Source organism: Dipodomys merriami, unplaced genomic scaffold, assembly GCF_024711535.1.
Source record: "Dipodomys merriami isolate MVZ:Mamm:240054 unplaced genomic scaffold, mDipMer1.0.p SCAF_11, whole genome shotgun sequence".
In the NCBI taxonomy this organism is placed as follows: Eukaryota; Metazoa; Chordata; class Mammalia; order Rodentia; family Heteromyidae; genus Dipodomys; species Dipodomys merriami.
The window spans coordinates 30,054,696-30,078,091 of NW_027202382.1; the positions used below are offsets into that span (position 1 = coordinate 30,054,696).

General features: G+C 45.8%; 1 protein-coding gene and 1 long non-coding RNA gene across 6 annotated transcripts in view; both read right to left on the bottom strand.

The window, feature by feature from the left end:
* The window catches only part of Whrn (whirlin), a 64,750-nt gene extending 62,075 nt beyond the window's left edge, over nt 1-2,675 (bottom strand). Inside the window, exon 1 of one of the 5 annotated variants that reach the window (XM_070012253.1) lies at nt 1,273-2,675. In XM_070012253.1, the coding sequence (XP_069868354.1) occupies nt 1,273-1,932 (660 nt within the window). In that variant the 5' untranslated portion in view covers nt 1,933-2,675. The remainder of the gene's footprint in view (nt 1-1,272) is intronic. The other 4 variants (XM_070012262.1, XM_070012244.1, XM_070012235.1 and 1 more) reach the window with 4 other exon arrangements.
* An 8,027-nt stretch (nt 2,676-10,702) lies between these two features.
* The window catches only part of LOC138820678 (uncharacterized), a 42,221-nt gene continuing 29,527 nt past the window's right edge, over nt 10,703-23,396 (bottom strand). The window contains exon 7 of the long non-coding RNA XR_011369949.1: nt 10,703-11,289. This is a non-coding gene — a long non-coding RNA (uncharacterized lncRNA). The remainder of the gene's footprint in view (nt 11,290-23,396) is intronic.

Consider the following 23,396-nt stretch of genomic DNA (forward strand, 5'->3'; position numbering starts at 1 on the left):
TATAAATGTATGGAAGGAATGTCGGATTAAGGAGAGAGAGAGAGAGAGAGATGTGGGGGGAGAGATGTGAGGCCAGAGGGGAAAGAGCCACCAAGAGCCTTGCTTGCCATACCCGGAACAATCTAGCATCAGCCTTTTTCCAGGAATCGTGAAGAAGTTTCCAAAACCCTCAGGGGCCTCCCCAAATGGGTGGATGAGCTGGGAAGGCAACAAGAGAAGCCAAGGTTAGACAGAGATGGTGGCGTCTTGTGTACAGCTGTGCAGTCAGCTCCACTCACCTGGCCACAGGTCATTGAAGAGCACCCAGGAGGCAGACCTGGACCTCTGCTGCCTAGACCTTTCCTTGCTGCCAGGAGACTCTCCCTGGCATTCAGAACATGAGTACTGAGGACTAAGAAGCAGGGGAAAGAGGAATAGGGTGGGGATCACTGAGAAGCATTTCTCTGCAGAAGCAGGCTGCACACTGCACCCCCACCCCCTGAAAACAACAACAACAACAACAACAATGACAACAACTCTGCTTCTTGCACATAAGAGAAGTGAGGTTTGGAGTGTTCCAGGGATCCTTGAATCCATCAGTGGACCAAATACAAACCATCTCCTACTGGTTTACACTAGCCCTGGGCCTCGAGATCAGCGAGCACACACCCTCCTTTGCACTGCACAATTCAATCACCAGAAGCTAACAGCACAAATACACTCCTGAGGCTGAGGAGATTTGTTTTATGACACCAAGGCAGTAGCTTCATTTTCACCCAGGTTAGGGGACATTTCTCTGGCTCAGATGCTGCTGCATTTGATCCATTCCGAGCTGCCCAAGCTGGCCACCTGCAGCAGGGTAAAGCCATAGTACTGTGATCATCCAGACTGCTCAATCTACTTTAGAGCAACCAGAACTATCAAAGGCAAACCAAACAAAAAAACTCTAAGAGATCAGGGGAGTCACAACAGGGCCAGCTCAGGTCAGCTACAATTCGTAACCCTAGGCCAAGCAGGGACTGTTATATCTTCAATGCGAGCAACTGGCAGCGCCACTCACACTGTATAAGTAAGACATTTACTCGGGAGCAAGCCTTTTAGGTCCCACAAAGGCAAAACATCGTGATTGCTCGTTCCCTATGAGTTCCATGAACAAAACATTCCTGCTTTAACATCAACAACAAACCCCAAACCAAACAAAAACAAAAACGGGGGACACACAGCACAGAGCTACTGAAGGAACTGCACCACTCTGCCCTCTTAGCACTTCCCCAAACCACACCACCTCCCTACCTTGACAGCCTCTGCGTGGGTCACTCGGGCCAGAGATTTATCGTTGACGCGCAGAATCTGGTCTCCAACCCGCAGCCCCTCCTTCTCAGCCAGGGATCCGGGTTCCACCAGCGACACGTAGATCCCGACGCCGTGTTCCGAGCCCCCGCGGATGCTGAAGCCCAAGCCCTCGTGGGCCTTGGCACGTCGCAGGCTCACCAAGCGCACCTCCCCCGGTCCGATGGTGGCGGCGGCGGCGGTGCCGTCGGGGCCACTCCAAGAGGGCTGCCTGTAGGAGGGGGTGGTGGTACTGGCGGGCAGGTAGAGGCCCTCGGCCGTGTACTGATCGAAGAGCAGCTGGTCGGAGCGGGGGATGACCAGGCGCAGCATGGGCAGCAGGCGCCGCTTGACCGGGCTGTCCAGCAGGACGCGCAGGGTGCGCACCAGGTCGAAGACGTTGCGGCGCGCGTGGTAGGCGTTCAGGCAGTGCGTGAACTGCTCCCGCTCCGCCTCGCTCAGCAGCGCCGTCAGTGCCTGGTGCAGCTGCCGCACGTTGGCCGACAGCAGCCGCAGCCCCGCGGCCCCGCCGCCGCCGCCGCCGCCGCCGCCCGCCGCGGCCGCCGAGCCCAGCGAGCCGGTGGAGGACGAGCTCACCGACAGTCCGTCCAGCTGCGCGTTCATCTCCCCGCCGAGGCCCGCCGGACTCCGGGCGCGCGCGGTGCGGGGCGCGGGCGCCACCGCTGGGCTCCGGGGAGCGCCGAGGTCACCGGTGGGAGTCAGGGTTTGGGGACGGGATCGGGGACGCGGAGACGGGGCTAGATCCTGGGAGACGACGGAGTCTGGGTTCCGTGGAGCTCGGAGACGACGGCTGGAGTGTGGATGAAAGGATGCGGGGAGGGGGGCGCAGAAACTTCCGCTGGATCCTGAGAAAGGGGGCGCGGAGACGGCGCTGGAGGTTGAGGGGCGCGGAGATGGCGCTGGAGACCCGGTGGGGGGTGTGCAGAGACGGCGCTGGAGGCCGGCGGGGCGCGGAGACGGCCTGGGGGCGCAGAGACGGCTGGAGGCTCGGGGCGCAGAGACGGCGCTGGAGACCCGGTGGGGGGTGTGCAGAGACGGCGCTGGAGGCCGGCGGGGCGCGGAGACGGCGGCTACATCCTGGAGGGCGCGGAGACGACGAGTGGCTGGAGGGGGGGGGTGCCGCAAAGCCGACCGCCCCGTCGCACCACGCCTGGGACTCCCCCAGCCGGGCTGCTGTTTTCCTCTAGGGCTGGGTCCCCCCCCACCAAAGTCAGAAGTTAGGGCGCGGGTCGATCTAGTCTCAGAGCGCCAGCGTCGTAGCCCGAGGAGCGGGCGTCCCGCACGCGGGTGCGGGGCATGACCCGGGCAGCCCGGGGATGCAGCAGCCCAGGGGCCCCCGCACCCCTGCGCCGCCCGGGCGCAGACGGAGCCGCGCCGCCGCCGCCGCGCCGCGAGCCCGGACTTTGCGAACTGTTGAGCAGCCGGGAGGGGCGGGGGGAGGAGGGGGGAGGGCCGAGCCTTCCAGCGAGTTCCGACGCCGCCGCCGTCCCGGCCCTGGCCCCGCCCCTCGCCCCTCCCCCGCCGCCCCTCCCCCGCGGGCTCTTCAGGAAATGACGTCCCGCCCGGCGCGCCTGGCGGTTGCCTGGAGACGGGGTGAAACAGTCCAGCCCGGGGTGGGGGGGGGCGGGGGGAAGAGGTGTGTTGGGAGGGGAGGGGAGGAGGAGCCCTGGGGAGCCGTGTGGACCCCCCACTGCTGCAGACTCAGGGGTGGAAGGAATGGGGGGGGGATGCACAAAAACTGCTCCTGGGCGGATCGCTTTATAACAATTAGACAGCTAGCTGGGGGGGGGGGGAGGGAGAGGGGGGGCTAGCTAACTTTTGTGACTAAAATACCGGGAGCTCCAGGCTGGGCTTTGCTCCCTTAAAATGGTCTCTCCCCCTCCTCCTGCACACGTACAAGTTCAAGTGTTCCGTGGACCTTTGGAGTCTGCAAGAAATGAATACAGGCAGATGCAGGTGTCACAGGAGCCAAGCCTGTGTTTCCATAGATCAGGCCGGAGCCCTGTCCCCTTGCCCCCACCCCTGCGCTCTCTCTCTCTCTCTCTCTCTCTCTCTCTCTCTCTCTCTCTCTCTCTCTCTCTCTCTCTCTCTCTCTCTCTCTCTCTCTGTTACACACACACAAATTGGTGGAGACCTAATCAGCTGGGTAGATTGTAGCAATAGGTGTCTATGTAGCATAGAGTGTGTACTATTTCTTACACATGTATGTTACCTCAAAGTACAAAGTATAGGGATATATATATATATATATATATATGAGAAGATGGCCGTGGGAATCACATTCCATGCTGCCCCAAACAAAATGAGCCTGTATTACAAGATATCTTCCAGGGTCTGTCATCATTGACCCCTCTCTCAGACACCCAGACATGCTAAGGAAAAACCCTTTAAAGGTGGCTTCTATGGAGATGCATATTTCTCTCTCTCTCTCTCTCTCTCTCTCTCTCTCTCTCTCTCTCTCTCTCTCACACACACACACACACACACACACACACACACACACACCTCATGCATGTCCTGTTTTGCTATGGTTTTTCTAAAATTGTTGCTATTGTAGCCATGGCTGACTCCTTCCTGAGGGAAGGGAAAATGGATCACTCATTCATTCCTTCATTCACTTAACTCATTTATAGATTTGGTCACGCTTCAGAGTCAATGTTTTCCAAGCACCTGTTTGTGCTTTGGCCACGTGCTCAGTGCTGGAGTCTCAGGATAAAGGGACAAAAGTCTGCTCTTAAGGAAGGACACAGTCTAACTGGGCAGGAAGATTAAAGAAGTGAAGCTAAACACCAAGCAACAGCTGAGAGAGCCCAGGATGAAGGGAGAAGGTGAGAAGGGTTTTGTTAAACAGGGATCATCTGCACAAAGAACCACTATAAATGGACTTTCTGCATTTTTTCTGCATTTTTACATTAAGCTTGTGGTTTAATATTTTCCCTAGCAGCTAAGAATTAAAGCTCTATTTCCCTAAATATTGTCAGTGTTCTTCAATTCCCTAGCAAAGTCTTAGTTTAAATTAATACCCAATGGACTTTTTTTGTGTGTGTGCCATCGCTGAGGATTGAAATCATCTTTGCACTCTTTCTTGCTTGGCTTTTTCCACACAAGGTTGGTGCTCTACCACTTGAACTATATTTCCACTTCTGGCTCTTTGCAGGTTAATTGCAGGCAAGAGTCTCCTGGATTTGTCTACCAGGCTGGCTGTGAACTTCAATTGTCAGATCTTAGCCTGAATAGCCAGGATTATAGGCATGTGACACTGGCACCCAGTGGGCCTGGCTCCAGACTGAGTATCTAGGGAAGATTTTTTAATATAATTTTATTATCATCATTAAGGTGCTGTATAGAGGGGTTACCATTTCCTAAGTCAGATAGTGAGTACATTTTTTTTTTTTGACAATGTCACTCCTTTCACTTTCCCCTAGTCTGGGAAGAATTTTTTTAAAATTACCAATTAGACTACTGTTTGACACCTAATGCATAGCTCTGCATTTAGAAGTTTATAGTATAGATCTTTAATCTTTCTTCTTAACTCTAGCCTCTAATGCAATCAGACCAATATATTTAAGGGGAAAAAATAAATCTCCATTCCCCAAACCTATTAATGGAATGTCTGGAAATGCCATGAAACAGGACTTGGCTGTATGCAGTTCAGGTTTGCTGCAAATGTATTTCATGCTTAGCTTTCAGTTAGTTTGTGTTCTAATTATAATTACGGCGATTGCCTTGATAAGTGCATCCCAGGAGCTAAAATCCTTCCATTCGCAAACATTTTATTTCTGTGTAAAGGAAGTCTTTTCCAAAAGGTATTTTGCTTTTTAAGGCAGCAGAGCCACATTGTACTGAGTCTTAGTAGAAAAAGAAATACTTTCCTCTGCAAACATCAGAGACCATCTGGAACGCGGTGCTATTGTTTAATTTCATAGAGGCCAATTTGAGAGGGCAGACAAGTACAAGAGCACAGAAAAAGAAATCGTTGGGGACTTTTGCTTGCATGGTGCATAACCACCTTAGTATCAGCTGGCACTCAGTGCCTTCCCAGGAGATGCAACTTGTAACTGTGCTCAAACCTCAAGAATCCTATTTCATGTCTGAAGATGTGTTTGTCATTCAGACATAAGCTCTTGGAAACCCAAGCTGCCCAAGCTCCCTAGGACTGCACTGCCCCCAGCCTTCAGGACTTGGAAGGAAATCCTAAGTAGGTGGCTTGGCCTTGGTTGCATACTGCCCTCTTCAGAGAGAGAGAGGAGTATTCTCCTACCTGTGTTTTCCTTCAGTGCTAAAGACCAAACCAGGTAGAAGCCAGGCAGCTGCCCTACTATTGAGCCACATCTCCTTAGTTTTAAGAGACAGGGTGTGGTCTGGCTATGTAGCCCAAGCTGGCCTTCATATTGGATAGGCAGAAAGGGAAGAATGGGGAATTGTATGTTGCTTTGTGCTTAGCACAACATAGCTATGCTTGGTGGTGATTAGACACTTGTTCATTGTTTGAATCTCATATGTTTGTTTTAACCAAGAGGCAACAGATTGAGCTAGACTCTGGACATGAGGCCGAAAACCCTTATTCTGGTTTAGGAGCTTCTCTTTTAACCAGTGTGTAACCCACCACTAGTAGCTTCTCATCTGTGTAATGGGTCCCCAAACTCTGTGCCCTACAGGGGAGCTGTGACCTCAGATCTCAGCCTTTTGAGCAGCTAGGATTACAGGCATAAGTCACTAGTGCTGGGCTTTTTTGGTGGTGGTGGTGGTGGTCATGGGACTTGAACTCTGGGCCTGAATGCTATCCTTCAGCTCTTCAGCTCAAGGCTAGCACTCTACCACTTGAGCCACTGCACCATTTCCAGTTTTCTGAGTGGTTTATTGAAGATAAGAGTCTCATGGTCTTCCCTGCCCAGGCTGGCTTTGAACCACGATCCTCTGATCTTAGCCTCCTGAGTAGCTAGGATAACAGGTGTGAGCCACCGGTACCTGGCTATGCTGGGATTTTTTAAATGGTGATTTTAAAAAGCCTTTTTCTTTTCTCTTTTTGATATCATTGCCATTTGAAACGCCTCTCCATCCCTCTTATCTGCTGGAATGCATCCTTAGAAGGTGACACTCATTCAATTTGAGATGCATTTCCCACGGGGCATATAGAAAGATACAGCTAATGTTTACTGGGAATCATTGTCTTACACGCTTGCATTTTAACTCAGTCTTCTGAGTGTCCAATAAGGGATATACTATCATTGTTGTCATCAACATTACCATCATCATCACTCTCCTTTTAGAACAGAGAGTATGCTTAAACATACGAGTGAAACTATATTGAAGGTTGCAGAATAATGAAAAGGGACAGTTGGGCTTTGGGCCAGTGCTCTGACAAAGCCATTATGCTATTCAGTCTTCAAAAAATTTTTTTTTGTTGTTGGTCATGGGGGTTGAACTCTGGGCCTGGGTGCTGTCCCTCAGCTCTTCAGCTCAAGGCTAGTGCTCTACCACTTGAGCCACAGTGCCACTTCTGGCTTTTTCTGCTTATGTGGTGCCAAAGAATAGAACCCAGGGCCTCATGCATGCAAGACAAGCACTCTACAACTGAGTCACCTTCCCAGCCCCCAATTTTTTTATTCCAAGATGCTAAACTGAATTAGTCTCCCTGCCGGGCCTAGCAGAAGACCACATTTTCTCATGGAGAGGGGGAAGGGGAAAATGACCATGTTTTCTCTACAGAGTTGGACTGAGATCTCAGAGGTTAAAAACAAGTCACACACTAATGATTGCTCGTTGATAAAAATGACATTTGTGGTAGAAGAAATAACTAAGGTGTTAGTAAAGAAAATATCATTGAAAGCTGGGTGCTATAGGTTATGCCTGTGATCTCAGTCATTTGTGAGTTGGGCAGATTGTAGTTCAAGGCCAGCCTGGACAAAAAGGACCATGCAGAAATATTACAGAAACAATAAAAAAGCTGAGTGTATGGCTCAAGTGGTAGAACACTTGCTGGCAGCCATAAGGCTTCGAGTTCCAACACACACACACACACACACACACACACACACACATACACACACACACACACACACACACACACACAATTTGAAAGAGAAATAGGAAGGAATTAGGGGGCCTGGAGTTCTTAGACTAGACATAGGAAGAGATACTCAAAGCTATGATACTGGATATCACAAGATATTTTCAGCTTAGAGATTCCTACATGAAGGTCATTAACAACTGGAGTTATTAGTTCTGCTCCAGGACTATGGCCTGTCTCTTCCTACAGTGTCAATGGGGATGAATGGTATCAGCAGAGCAAAAGGCAACAGTCACCTCATGACTGGTAGATAACACAGCCAATATTGATGGACATGTAGGAGATACAGGAGTGGTGAGAAAAAGATTAAGAGGAGAAATACAGGTATTTATCTTGGTCTCGGTACAATCTGCCAAGAATCTGTTTCATGGTCACAGCAAATCGTGCACTGTGTGTGTAGGAAGGACACTAGGACATGGAGCTGATCTCTAGCCTTCAAATCTCTTCTCTGCTATTTGTGACCTTGGTGAGACTCCTGGAGAAGGTCTACATCTGATTTCCCTGACCTATCAAAATGAGTCAATTGTACCATCACAAGAGTTATTATAAATATCCTACGTGCTCATGTGTGCAGAGTGTACCAGTGGGCCTGGCATACACAGTGAGTTCCTACAAGGTTCATTTCAGTTAAAAGCTCTTATACTTGGGAGTATTTCATCCATAAAGGGCCACAACTCCTCTCTCTCTCTCTCTCTCTCTCTCTCTCTCTCTCTCTCTCTCTCTGTCTCTCTGTCTCTGTCTCTGTCTCTGTCTCTCTGTCTCTCTGTCTCTGTCTCTGTCTCTGTCTCTGTCTCTGTCTCTGTCTCTGTCTCTCTCTCTCTGCTGCTCAGCCCAAGGACGAACATATAGGAGGATAGGAGGTGCTTAGTAATTACAATTCCTTAGCTCCTGTCCTCTTGGATCCTTTGTGTTTCAGATACAATCAAGAGCCACCGAAGGTTACCAACCTGCCCACTGCCCCCAGTAGCCAGTGATGCTTTCCCACTGCTGGAAAGTACATTGAATGCTTGCATAAAGCAAAGTTCAGGTCTCATTTCTGTTCATTCTCACCAGCCTGTGACATAGATATTATATTACTACTCTTACTTTACAGATGAGGAAATTTTTTGGTGGGGTAGAGATGAGGCTATGATGATGGCAAAGATAAATTACAGGCAGTTTGTGAGCTGGAAGGAGTTGGAGATGTGGAAATGAACTTACTGGGCATGTTGTACTATAATCTCCTAGCTGTGAAGTCTGTAAGAGCTCCTTTAATCAGGAGGATCATAATTTGATCACACAGGGATACCCACGCCAACACTAGCAAGGTCCAGATTAGGGAAACATCCTTACCATGCACACATCAGCTTGGTTCACTGGGGCATCCATCTATATGCTCTCATTCACCATGAAGACGGTCCCTAGCCCCTTGTTATGCCACATAGAATTCTGGGAATTCAGCAGGAACAAGACCACCATGGTGCCTGCTTTCTTGGAACTGATGGTCAGGATGTGTCACATTAAGTGTATGTATCAAATGTGATCACGGGGTGGCTGGATGGGAGCTACAAAAGGAGGGGCCCAGCCCAGCATCTCCTTCTCTGAGCCTCAGCCCCTAATTCATCCCAGCACCATACTCAGCATCACAGACAGACTTGGTTACATAATGTTGGAGCACTTGTTTCTATCTCTTCTAGCCTCAGTTTCTTCACCTACAAAAAATACATAAGTGGGTGCTGGTGGCTCATGCCTATAATCCTAGCTAATCCTAATCTCCTAGGCTGAGATCTGGGGATTATGGTTCAAAGACAACCCAGGCAGACTCTTATCTCCAATTAACCACCAGAAAACTAGAAGTGGTGCCATGGCTCAATGTGGTAGAGTGCTGGCCTTGAGCAAAAGAGCTTAGAGACAGTGCCTAGGCCCTGAGTTAAAGCCCCATAACCAAAAACAAACAAATAGCACAGAATTTAAAAGGGACACACACACACACACACACACACACACACACACACACACACACACAGGATTGTTGAAAAGCTACCATATATAATGCATGCAAAGCATGTTGTTGTACAGTGCTCAAAGATTAGGGCAAAATTGAACCCAGGGTGGCTCTGGGTTGGCCAGAGAAATGACACCCCTTTAGTTTTGCTTACCCTGATGGTTCCTATCAAACTTCTTTTTAAAATAATGAGGGAAGTCCAACTGTCTGTGCGATTGCTTCATTTCCTCCTGTTCCTTAAGAAAACTTTGGGTTTTTTTAAAAATAATTTTTAATCTCCAGGGGATTCTGAACATCAGTCTCCCTGTTGGCCAAGTCCTCTCTCTCTCTCTCTCTCTCTCTCTCTCTCTCTCTCTCTCTCTCTCTCTCTCTCTCTCTCTCTCTCTCTCTCTCTCTCTGTTCTCCTCCCCTATGTCTCTTCTCCTCTTTACTGCCTCAGTCTTCTCCATGTACATTGAGGGGCTTCAAGATAGAAACTGGCAATCCTTCCTAACTCCAGGAATCATACTTTTGTGTTGATGGTGGAGGTGGTGGGGGAAGAGAAGGAAAGAAACAGAGGATGACAGAGCATGAAGAACTTCCTAGGGGTTCTCAGCTGATGCAGATTTGGAATTCTGTCCCTGGCGCCACAGCTGACTGATGGCTTTTCCTCTGACTGGTTCCAGGCTCTTAATGTCGCTTTGCCTCTGGGTTTCAAATAGCAGCTAATGATGCTAGCTGCCTTTCAGTCAGTTTTGTGATTTTTGCCTTTGACTTTGAGCCTCTTTAAAGGCACTCAGCAGACATTGTGATTGCATTTACAGAGCTCAGTGGGCCCAACTACTTGGTAAATTGTGTGAAAGACTCTATCGCTGTTACAGAAGAGTGCTTGCCCTCTGTACTCGGCTTTATTCCTTGGAAATTTGATATTCTCTTTGACCTTCTATGAAGGTAACAGTAAATGGAGCTCTAACATCTTATCATGGTTGTTGTCTTTTTAAAGCCAGGTGGAACTTTAAAAATCACACTTATGTTTTTACATTCAACAAACATTTATCAGGTCCCTACTATGTGCTGGCCCTTGTGTAGGGTAGAAAGAGCTGAGTTCTAGTCCTTGTTATCATGGCTCTCATCTAGTTGGGAATACCATATAAAGAATAAAGAGTTAAGCATAGTGGTACATACTTATAATCCCAGCATCCAGGAAACAGAGGCATGAGGATGTAAGTTCAAGGCCAGCCTGGGCTATATATCAAGACCCTGTTTCAAAAAAAAACAGACAAAATAAAGCAAGGATAATTCTTGTTATGTGCTGAAATAAAAATATTATTGCTCTCTAACAAATTATTATCCACTGGATGGCTTAAGCAGCACATTTATTATATCATTGTTTCCAGGAGTCAGGAACCCAGGCCTGGTCCATGTGGTTCCTTTGTTCTGATTTACACAGGTTGGACGCAAGGTGCTATTGGCAAGGCTGCATTCTCATACAATGTCTTCACCAGGGAAAGGCAGGATTCCAAGCTCATGCTGATGGCAGAGTGTATATCTTCTGGTGCTGTGACAAAGGCCCCACCTTGCTTCTGGCTGTTAGCTGGAGGTGGTTCTTTGCCCCAACTAGTCAAAATTGTTAGCCATGCAGCCCCCACAGCTTAGTTGTCTTCATCAAAGCCAGCAATGGAGTCTCCTCTAGTTTAAGAGGGCAACTTACATAGCAAAATGTCATTGTAGGAATGGCAGTTTGTCATCTTTGCCACAAAAAGTCACCCAACCAAGGCAGTAGTATCTTACTCGCTACCATATTCCATTGGCATATCAAGGCTTTGACCTGCTTCTAAGGCATATCTGTCACACACAACACAGCAAAGTGTTACAGATGTCCAGAGGAAGAAGCCCCTAACTCTTCCAGATGAGGACAGGAGGGTTCCTGAAAGAGAGAACATTTGCGAGCTGACACTTGACTGAGTAGAGGTCACTGGATGAGCAGGGTGGAAGGACGCTGTAGTCAGAAGGCACACCATGAGAAAGACATGGCCAGAGGCATGACTATAGAGATTCTGGACAGGGCCAACTCAGGGCAGACATAGAATAGTGGGATGAGCAATGTTAACCGTGTGCTTAAAACAACAGCCACCAATCATTTTTCAGGTGCAGGTTCTCATTTTTCCTAGAAGAGCATCAAGCACCTTCCCTAACAGCTCTCAAAGATTTATAGACACACTTGGACTCCATAAAGTACCTCAGTGAATGTGACATTCTTTCAAGGGTATGACAGACACCAGAGCTCACTAAAAATATGTCTGAACCCCGAGAGCCCATGGAATCATAGAATGGAATCATGTTGGAAGACACTTCCAAAATCCAAACAGGCCGGTGGCTGCTTGGTTCCCTCATCTCAGCCTGGTACAGCTTGGTAGAAACATGGCAGGCATCAATGTCAGACTGATTTGGGGTCACATACAAATTCTGCCACCTACCACCTGCTAAGACCTTCAGCAAGTGACTAATCCCTTTTGTCTGTGTCCTCTGCCATTCATCAAGTACCATTATAGAATGCCAAGCTCTCCTTTGGCATATATGGCACAAGTTGCTTTGCTAGGCCACCATAAACAACTCCTACAGACTGAATAGTTGAAGTAATGGTTATCTACTTTTTTCATGATTGGCTCTGGAGGTCAGAGTTCTGTGGTCGAGGTGTTGGCAGGCTGGGTTCTTCTGAGCCCTCTCTCCTTGGCTTGTAGGTGGCTTTTTTTTCTCCCTTGGGCTTCTTGTGGACTTTCACCTGTCTGTTTCTCTGTACAAATCACCTTTTCTTATACATCAGATTGGATTAAGGCTCATCCTCAGGTGTTTGATTTTTTTTGCAGCTCAATTATCTCTTTAAGAATCTCCTCTTGGGCTGGGAAGGTGGCTCAGTGGTAGAGTGCTTGCCTTGCATGCCTGAGGCCCTGGGTTCGATTCCTCAGCACCACATAAGCAAAAAGAAAAAAAGCCAGAAGTGGCGCTGCGACTCAAGTGGTAGAGCGCTGGCCTTGAGCTGAAGAGCTGAGGGACTGCGCCCAGGCCCAGAGTTCAGGCCCCAGAACCGGATCCCCCCCCCCAAAAAAATCTCCTCTTCACTGGATGCCTGTGGCTCAGGCCTGTAATCCTAACTACTCAGGAGGCTGAGATCTGAGGATTGCCATTGGAAATCAGCCAGGCAGAAAAGTCCCCTTGAGACTCTATCTCCAATTAACCACTCAAAAACCAGAAGTGGCACTGTGGCTTACAATGGTAGTGTGCTAGCCTTGAGCAAAAGAGCTCAGGGTCAGTGCCTAGGCCCTTAGTTCAAGCCCTATGATTGACAAAAAAAATATTATCTTCAAATACAGTTATATTTTGAGGAATTGGAGGTGTTTTGTATCATTTTTTTTTTTGTGCAAGTTCTGGGGCTTGAACTAGACATTGTCCTGTAGCTTTTTGCTGTTGTTGTTCAAGACTGTTGCTATACCATTTGAGCTATGGCTCCACTTCCAGCTTTTTGCTGTTGAATTGGAGATAAGAGTTTCATCAACTTTCTTACTCAGGCTGGCTTTGAGCCATGACCCTCAGACTTCAGTGTCCTGAGTAGCTAGGCTTGCACGTGCTCAGCAAACTGGGTTTAGACTTCAACATATGAATTCAGCTGAATGTATGCTCAACCAACATTATTTCTTTTTCTTTTAGTTGTAGGGTTTGAGCTCAGGGCCTGTGTGAGGTCCCTGAGCTCTTTTTGCTAAAGGCTAGCACTTTACTACTTATGCCACAGCTTCATTTCTGGTTTTACTGGTGATTAGTTGGAGATAAGAGTCTTATGGACTTCCCTGCCCTGGCTTGTTTCAAACCACAATTCTCAGATCTCTGCCTCCTGAGTATATAGGATTACCAACATGAGCCACAGACTCCCAGCAAACATTAATTACTTCTGGTGAAAAGCCATACATCCCAATGCTAGGCATGGCTTCTTAGCCTCTCCCATCCTAACTATTCTATGAGAACTTCCTCTCTCATTACCAACTTCCCAGAAGGACACACATGTCTTCTTCACCCTGTAAATAACAATAATGCAACAGTAGCCCCCATGTTGAAATATACCTAAGGATCATTTGAATAACCTTTCTTTAATCTGACAATAGTAATTTCTGGAACATACCATTATCAGGGAGCAGTGGGATCTCCAGGGCTTTGCAATGCCTAATTAAAAAGCACTGTAGCAGGAGAGAGAATTCAGTTACACTTCATAATCACATTGTTCTGATTTCAGAGGTAGAAGAAATGAGGATTATTATTATTATTTTTTGCACTCTGTGGAGGTTGGAAAGGATGGCCCAGGCGCAGAGCCACTCTGGGAGAATTTGCTGGTCACCTGGACAAGTCCTTGAGAGATTGTTTTTGCTTGTCAGAAAAAGCCAAGGTCCTTCCTCTGATGGTGCATATTCTTTTCTTGTAAGTGATGAGCTAGGAAGGCCCGATCATAGCCTCAGATGGTCATGGGTTGAGGAATTTCAAGGACAGCTGACCCACTTTCAAAATGAACTCATTCAGCAGTGCCTTCTTATTAGATATGTATTAGGTTTATTGGGGGCTTATTAATAACTAAAAAATAATTGAACCAGGTGCCAGTGGCTCACGCCTGTAATCCTAGCTACTCAGGAGGCTGAAATCTGAGGATTGCAGTTTGAAGCCAGCCTGGGCAGAAAGTCCCCATGAGCCTCTTATTGCCAATTAACCACTTAAAAACCAGTAGTGGAGCTTTGGCTCAAAGTGGTAGAGCACGAACCTTGAGCAATGGAGCTCATGGACAGTGCCTAGGCCCTGAGTTCATGCTCTACAACTGACATAATAATAATAATAATAATAATAATAATAGTAATAATTTAGCATTTTAAATCTATTTAAATTACACATTTTTAATGGGGCCCCATGGCTGCAGAGCCTCTGGGAATAGTTTCTAATGTATGTGTATCAATGTGAGATTTCTCTAAATTCATCCTTCCATGACCCCCCAAAATCCAGACCTTCTTCTTGTAAGTAATACTTACTTCAGTTTATAGGGAATTTGTTATATATAAGAAATACACAATCCTTCATTCAACACTTGGGTAAACACTTCCAATCCTGAGGCTCAAAATCAGAGCATAGTCCCTGTCTTTGAGCTTTTTTGCTCAGGGCTAACATTCTATCACTTGACCAAAGCTCCACTTCAGGCATTTTGGTTACTAGTTGGAGATAAGAGTCTCCTGGACTTCCCTGCCTGGGCTGGCTTCTAACCATGATTCTCAGATCTCAGCCTCCTGAGTAGCTAGGATGACAGGTGTGAGCCACTGGCATCTGGCTTGTATCATATTCATTTAACAGATAAGGAAACTGAGGCTGGGTAGTTAAGCACAGAGGCAGAGCTTCAGGCTCATTCATCCAGACAAGCACTCTCTTGACACCCTGCTCTGGAGGGACAGTTTGACAGTGTGGATACTGTGACAGGGACACCTATAGAGCAAAAAATAGAAGAGGAACCTGACACAGTATAGGTGGTTGGAAGTTGGAAAAGCTTCCTGAAGGAGTGGAGGCCTTCACTGAGCATGAGAGGAGAAGGCAGGCCATGTTGCCCGGGAGGGCTTTGGCGAAGTGAAGCCCAATAGGCATCCTACAGGAGTCATGGCAGTCAGCCAGATCAAGAAGGGAGAGAAACACAGACCTGACCAAGGTGGATACTTCTGCCAAAGTGCATTCAACCAATACACTTCAGAGATGGTACCCAGACCCACTTGTCATCAGTGACTTGCAAGCTAAACCAACAACCAGATAACATTTCACACATACCAGAATGGCAAAAAGCAACATATCCCACATTACCAAGTACTGGCAAGATCGGCCTGCCAGAAGAACGGGCTTACAGGGCTGGTGGGAGTGACAATTGGCACAGCCAGAGCTGCCTGGCAATGTCTAGCAGACTTGGAAAACATTCCAACCTGAAAGCCAGGAGCTCTATAAGCCTGGGATGTTTCTGGGAAGGGGTAGGGGGGAAGCAATCACCCAGGTGAACCAGAAATGTGTCCATTTCTGCTCCCTAACACCCAACCCTACAACACAGTGTCTTTAGTTGAGTGCCCATCTCGCTGGTCACTGGGAAAGTTCTGCTGGCCTCTGCCCATCTGATGTCTCCTAGGTTTTCATGTATCTGTGGTGAGTGAGGGGGCTGGCTGCAGTTCAGTGATCTAATAGCAGCCTCTCCTAGCGAGTCTCTGGTGATTGGTTCCTTGACCACCAGCTTTGTTAATACCTTTCCCTGGAGTATAGGAAGTCATCATCTTGTCAGGATACGTCATAGTGTATTTGGAGCTCATCTTACCTGAGAATGACCTCAACTCATACTCTGACCCTATTTCTAAATAAGGTCACACTCAGGGGCCTGTGGAGGAAGGATTGGCATGGCACAACTGACCATTTTTTCCCCTTATTTTTGGTGAGAAGGGACACACTTTGGTCCATAAGAATGGTATTCTTTGTTTTTAATTGCTTGTAAAATTGAGCATTTTCCCATATGATTCTTGATTGATTGATTGGGTTATACTGGGGTTTGAACTCAGGACCTTATGCTTCCTCCACAGGTACTCTATAACTTGAGCTACACCCACGGCTTTTTCTGCTTTACTTATTTTTTCAGATTGGGTCTCACATTTTATTTTTGCCGGAGTTGGCCTAATACTGCAATCCTCCTACCCAGGACTCCTGTGTAGCTGGGATCATAGGCATGAGCCACTACATGTGGCTCCTTACTTACCAGAGTGTTTGTCATTTCCTTATGTTCTTCTAAGGACTCCTTATCTAATAAAAATGTTCACACCCAAACCCCAGGTATTTTTTTCCCCTTTCACTCAACTTAAAACACAGAATGATCAGTGTAGACTTTGAAGTATTTGTAAAGTAGTCAGGAACTGAGGAACTTCCCTTAGCTATTGGCAGGTTGGTATAAGCCCCCAACCCAGAATCCCAACAGGAAGGGTCGCTTTATGTTGTATAGGGTCTTATCCACTAGCTTCCCAGGGAGGGAGGGAAGAAAGAGGGGAGAGAAGAGGAAGAGGATGAAGAGGAGGAGAAGGAAGAAGGGGAGGAGGAGGAGGGGGAGGAGGAGGAAGCAAAAAGGAGGCTCATGGGCCCCCTTTTAAAATAGCCCATTTGTCAAATCTCAGCTGCTCTGGCATCTGATTGGGTCATTGTCCCCTTTGATACAAAGGAGAGGCACCTGTCCCACACATGGGTCTATTCCAGGGTCATCAGAGCCAATATCTTGGCCTTCCAAAAGCTTTAAGAAGAGGCATTCTTTCCACCTCGGTCTGCAGGAAGAGGAGGGAGCTGACTCTCTATATCTGTTTAATGGGGAATCCCTAGGCCCCAAATCCCTTTGCTGTCTCTGACTCTTCCTGACTGATGACCAAGTACCCCCAAACTCTCGCCATAAATCTCCGCTAAGGTACTCCAGTGACAAGAGGTGAGGGCCTCCCCTGCGGCTGTGAGGACAGAAAACCTCAAATACTGGGCGACAAGTTAATTAAGAGCCAGTCTCTGCCTTTCCAGCTTGCAAACCCACAGATGTCTGCAGAGTTGACTGTAAAGAGCCAATTATTTTTTTTAAGTGCTTTTAATTTTCCATATGCTCCAAGCGGCAGCCTTGGGCAATTCTGGGTAGCAAGGCACTAGAGGGCAGTATTATGGTCCACTTCTCCCTTGGAGGCAGGCAGTTACTTGCCCAGAGAGGACCCCGCCTACATTGCCACCAGACAATGAGTTCTTGGGGAGTAGAGACCTTCTACACACAGAAGATTGTAGATTTAAAAAAATGTACACAGAAGGTTCCAGAACAAAGCAGTTAGGGACGGTTAGACGTCCCTAAACGAATCCTGAGATTCATGTGTTATGCTGAGTCCTGGTGGCTGGTGCTTCTAATCTTAGCCACTCAGGAAGCTAAGATCCAATGATTGCAGTTTGAAGCTAGCCTGGGCAGAAAAGTCTGTGAGAGTCTTATCTACGGTTAACCAGCAAAAAGCCAAAGTGGAGCGGTGGCTCAAGTGGTAGAGCACCAGCCTTGAGCAAAAAAGCCAAGTGAGAGTGAAATGCCCTGCGTTCAATCACACACACACACACACACACACACACACACACACACACACACACACACACATACATAGATTCATGTGTTGAAAGCTTGATCCCCAATGTAGAAGTAACTCACACCACAGTCTGTACTGAGGATGCTCAGATCTCCAGATGGAAGTAGAACCATTTGGAATTTCCTGCAAACTTTGTCCTACAGGAAGTAGAAACACAATGTTCTAGGTTCCAAAGCTCCACCTCTTCCTGGGTACCAGCAATGGTCACCATCCCCTATATACAAACATATCATGTAAGATCTTTTCCTTTTTTGTACTGGAAAACAAAAACAGTAGCTAGTGAGCACTGTCCCTGACTCTGAGCAATGTCCTAAGTACTTTTGCAGGTTGTCTCAGTTTTTAACATACAACTGTTCCCTTAGCTTCATTTCACAAATAAAGAAAATGAGGTTCAGGGAATAAGATAAATTTCCCAAGGACACTTAGGTCAAAACCAGTAGGCAAGCCCTGGTTTGACTCCAAAGTTCAAATCCTAATTGCCTCGCTGACTGCTGCCGTACTGACTTCCTAGCCTGAAGCATTTTCTAACATGAGTTCCAATTATGTGCATCCTTGTATTAAACCCCCTGATGAACGGCAGCTCTCTGAGGAGACTCTTTTAGACCTTTTCCGAAAAGCTATTGAGTAAAAGAATTAATATAGGCCCAAATAAGGACCCCAGGTCTAATGTAGACACACTTTTTGATCAATTGTCATGGTTCTTTCTTAATTCCATCAGCTCTAAAACACCTTTCAAGACCACACTCAGTTCTTTTTAATGTATAATACTTGGGAAAATTCTGTTTGTGATTATTTTTATTTGAGAGATGAAAAAAGAGTCAATATCAGTTTAATTAGCATCAATATAAGAAACCAAGGGTTTGCTATTGATATGAACATAAAAGAATTCTAGTTCTCCGAAACAATTCATATTTCTCTTAAATTCTAAGAAAAGGCCATTGGATAAATATGGATGGGCTCCTGCTGCTTTGTGTGTGTGTGTGTGCACGCACACGCTTCTATCCTGCAGCTTGAAGTCAGGGTCTGGGTGTTGTTCCTGAGCTCTTTTTGCTCAAGGCTAGTGCTTTACTACTTGAGCCACAGCTCCATTTCTGGCCTTACTGGTGGTTAGTTGGAGAAAGAGTCTTATAGACTTCGCTGCATGGCTGGCTATGAATTGAGATCTCAGCATCTTGAGTAGCTAGGATTATAGGCATGAGCCATTGGCTCTCAGCATCCTGCTTCTAATCAAAGTGTTTGGTGGCATTCATAGGTCCCTGAGACACATGTCCTTATGCCATGTGGGTGGAGATGGAAGGTGGGAACCAAATCCTGTTTCTGTTGTTGGTTGGACAGACCTCATATAAACAATGACATGTAGATGTGGTCTAAGGCCTACATGGAGCAGATTCTACTTGTTCAAGTGACAAGTTGTGGTCCACTTTGAACTTCAGGCTTCTCCTCTGGACTCTGGGGAACTGAGTCAGATATCTGGACCATAAAGAGTTATGAACAGGGGGATGGGAAGGTGGCTCAGTGGTAGAGTGCTTGCCTTGCATGCATGAGGCCCTGGGTTCAGTTCTTCAGCACCAACTAAGCAGAGAAAGCTGGAAGTGGGGGCTGTGGCTCAAGTGGTAGAGCACTAGTCGACAGCTGAAGAGCTGAGGGACAGTGCCCAGGCCCACAGTTCAGGCCCCATGGACGGACAAAAAAAAATTATAAACATTGCTTCTGAAACCAACAATCTGAACCCTGTGGGAAGATGTCTGGAGTCAAGAATAGGAAATTAAGAGGACAGGGTTGTAGGACATCCTTCATTTTCCCTTTTTTATTTTTTAAGAGCTTAGTCCTCTATACAACTTGCCCATGTGGTTAGCATGGGTATGACTGGGATACATTCTTTCTTTCCTGCTCTGAATTCTTCCCACTAAGTCAGAGTCCCAACTCCAATCTCTCCAATTAAACTCTGGTTTGCTCTTCAGGATACCCTTGCTACATTAATTTAGGGAGCATAATAAATCTATAGTGAAATATGTTAGCTACAAATGCTAATTTGTTCAATGAGAATATCAATTAGCTCCCCGAGGCATAGAAATTATGAATGTTTAAGATCTCAAAGGTCATTCTTAGCCTGTTCTAAAGTAGGAGGAAAAGTGATTATATCTGCCAGAAATGTAGAAGATAGAATAGGTTAGGTAACAATACTTTGCATCAGTGAAATATCATGGACTCTGCTGAGAACCAAACTTCAGGAATCCCAGAAACCCACCCACAGATCCCAAATTCTCACTAACAATGGCAATAAAAAAGAGGGCTTTTACTCACTGAACAGCAGATTGTACTACATGTATTGAATACCATCTCTAGTGCGTTGAACAGTTGTACTAATACTGTACTAACAGCTCTGCAAGTATTTATCTCTTTAATCCTTATAATAGCTCTGTGTAGGGCTCCATCCTACTACTGTTATCACTTGGCAGATGAGGAAACAGTATGATTGGAAATTCAGATAGCTTTCCTGGTTTGACTTTTTGCTATACTGGAGTAATAGTGATGATACTGTTTTAAAAATGCTCTCCAAGAACTACCCAGGTCACAGTGATATACATGAAAATAAAGAATTGTTTCACAATGTAAAACTTACTTCTGGTGCACTATCAGCCAAAAACATAAAAGAATTCTAATTCTAATATCACAAGGAAGGCCAGGGCCGCCCTGTCATAATTTCTTGGCAAGTAAGCACTGAGCAGGCAGTGTGCTCTCCTAGTTATTTCTAATGCAACAGACCCCGCCCTTCTGCTCAGATTGGTTGAGCTCAGGTTCATAATCTGCTCCTGATTGGCTAGTTTGAATAGGATAATTTTATAACCTTGGGGGTTGGGGGAGGAATGGGGAAAGTAGGGGAGGGAAGAGATAGTAGGAGAAAAACCAAGGAGGGAGTAATAATGCTTGACAAGATATGTACTCATTACCTTATGTAACTGTAACCCCTCTGTATTTCACCTTGACAATAAAATTAAAATTAAAAAAAGAAAAAAATCCTTCCTTATGCCAAAGTAGTTCCTCTTTTCCTCTTTGTACTTGTGGGTATTGTTTTAGCAGAATAATCAACAAAGTGCCAAGCAACTAAGCCAAAGAAAGAACTTTTAAGCAACCCATTTGGATAGAAAAGACACTATTTACTGTCCCTCCTGAAACAGCCAGAAAACCCAACAGCTCTCAAGACATTGGACATGAGTAAGTCATAGATTCTTGAGAAATGGAGAAACAATGAGGGGAGTCTGATAATTGCTCTAGCTTATTGCCTGGGGAGTATTGGCAGTATTGCCTTACTTCAGGTATAGAAAGGAAGTCCGGGAGAAGTCTACTGTAGTTCTTGAAGTGAGCTTACAACACTAGGAGAAAAAGGGAGTTGAGGTGGTTAGAGTTTGGAGCAATCAGAACCAGAGAGAAGAGAGCTTCAGAGAGCGAGAACTTGGGGACTAGGCCAAAGGTTATGCACTCACATGCAGTTTGCTGATCAGTGCATGTGTGCGAGGAAGGTACTGGAAGCCAGGGAAAATCTTACTGGAAAGAATTGGAAGGGACATGGGTCAGAATCACACAAGTCTGAGAACAGGGCCTATTTCCAAGAGCTCTTCAGTGATGCAGACACATTCCCTTCAATATCACAAGGAAGGCAAGGTCAACCCTCTCATCATTTCTATTTACTATTATTCTCACCAATGTAATAAAGGCTAAGAGAAGGCTGGGCTGTAGCTCAGTGGCAAACTACTTGTCTAACAAGGACAGTGTCCTAGGTTTGATCCCCAGTGCCAAAAAAGAAAAGACAAAAAACAAAAACAAACAACAACAACAACAAAAAAAACCCCAAAGAGACTAGCACTCTGCAGCCAGATTGGAAAGGAAGAGTTAAGACTGCTTTTATTGAGAGGAAACATGACAGTGAGTACACAAAATCTCACAGAATCTAAGAAAACAAAAGCTATAGAATTAATAAATCAATTTATCAAGTATTCAGGATAGAAGACCAATATAAGATACAGAGTTTCATCTAATTGTAAACCCTCTGTACGGTATTTTCACAATTAAAAAAACTTTTTAAAAAGAGTTATCTTTTTACATCATAAACTATGAAAACTTATACCTTAAGATTGAGTATAGTCAGCCTGGACAGACAAACCCAGGTGACTCTTATTTCCAATTAACCAGCAAAATACTAGAACTAGAGGTAGGCTTTAATTTGTAAGGTTCCAGCCTTGAATGAAAAAGCTAAGTTAGAACATGAGACCCTCAGTTCAAGACCCAATAATCAGGCACTAACAAATAAACACATGTTACAGTATCAAAAAATATAAAGCAGTTAAAGATAAACCTGGCCAAAACTAAATAAGAGTTATATATTAAGAATATTGTTGAGAGAAACTAAAGAGTTAAAAAATGGATGGAAAACCATATTATCTTGGCGGTTTAAAGATTCAATATTGTTAAGAAGTTAATTTTCACCAAATTAACCTATAGATTCAATTCAATTCCAGTGAGAATCCATCATATTTTTTCTTCTTATAACAGATGACAAGCTGACTCTAAAATTCATATGAAAAAATGCCAAAGGCCTAGAATAGCAAAACCATTTTGAAAAGGAAGAACCAAGTGAGAGACCACACACTCCCTGACTTCTAGACTCATAAAAGCTATGGTAATCAAATCAGGGCAGTACTAGTATAACACACTGCAGGTAAAATGCGTGTAAATGAGAGGTCAAACACAAACCTGCACATTCAGTGCTCATTTATCCTTGCAGAAATGCCAAGACAATCCAGTAGAGAAAGGACAGCATTTCAGCCAAAGCTCCCTGAATAACTGGGTGCACATATGCAAAGACAAGATCTTCAATCCGTACCTCATCCCATATACCAAAATTAACCTATGATGAATCATGGACCTAAACATAGATCCTAAAAACATCAAACTTCTACAAGAAAAAAGATAGAAGAAAATCCTTGTTATTTTCTGCCCCACAAATCATATTCTTACTGGATCCTCAGAATACCACCTTCTTAGGACACAAGGGGGGTCATTCTTTGCAGGTGTAATTAGTTTAGTTGGAGTGAAATTATACTGAAGTAGGATGGACTTTTAATCCAATAGGACTGATATTCTTACAGTAAGACACCTAGAGACGGCACAGGGAAAACACTATGTGAAGACAGAGACAGACTCGATGATAAGTTCAAGCCAAGGGACTCACAGAGAGTAATGGAGACCTTCCAGACCTGTAGGATAAATTTCTATTCCTTCAAGGTACCCAGTTTTTAGTACTTTTGCCACAGCCACAGAAAACTAACTTGGGCCAGGTAAAGATTTCTTAGCTACAATCCAAATGCAGAATTCTATAAAAAAGTAAAACAAAAAGATGTTTTTCATAAAAATTTCATAATAATGTGGACTTCTTTTCTTTGAAAGATACTCATTATTTTCAGTACTGGTATTTGAACTCAGCTAGGCTGAAGCCATGCCTCTGAGCCATGCCTCCAGCCCTGTTTTTTCATGGGTTCTTAGGATTGGGTCTCCCTTCCTGCCTAGGCATACTTTAGGCTTCCCATCTTTGCTGGGTTGGCAGGATTGGGCAATCACATCCAGCTTTCTGTGGTGTCTTGTACGTTTTTCTGCATGGACTGGTTGGCACTGTCATCTCAGACTCACGAATAGCTTGGGATGGTAAGATCATCTAGGCATCTTCTGTGTGTCCAATTATGGGTTGGGAATCAGTCTTCTGAAGTTTTTCTCAGCCTGGCCTCAAACCACAATCCTCCTGATCTCAGTGTTCCGAGTAGGTAAGATTACCAGCATGAGCCATTGGTTCCTG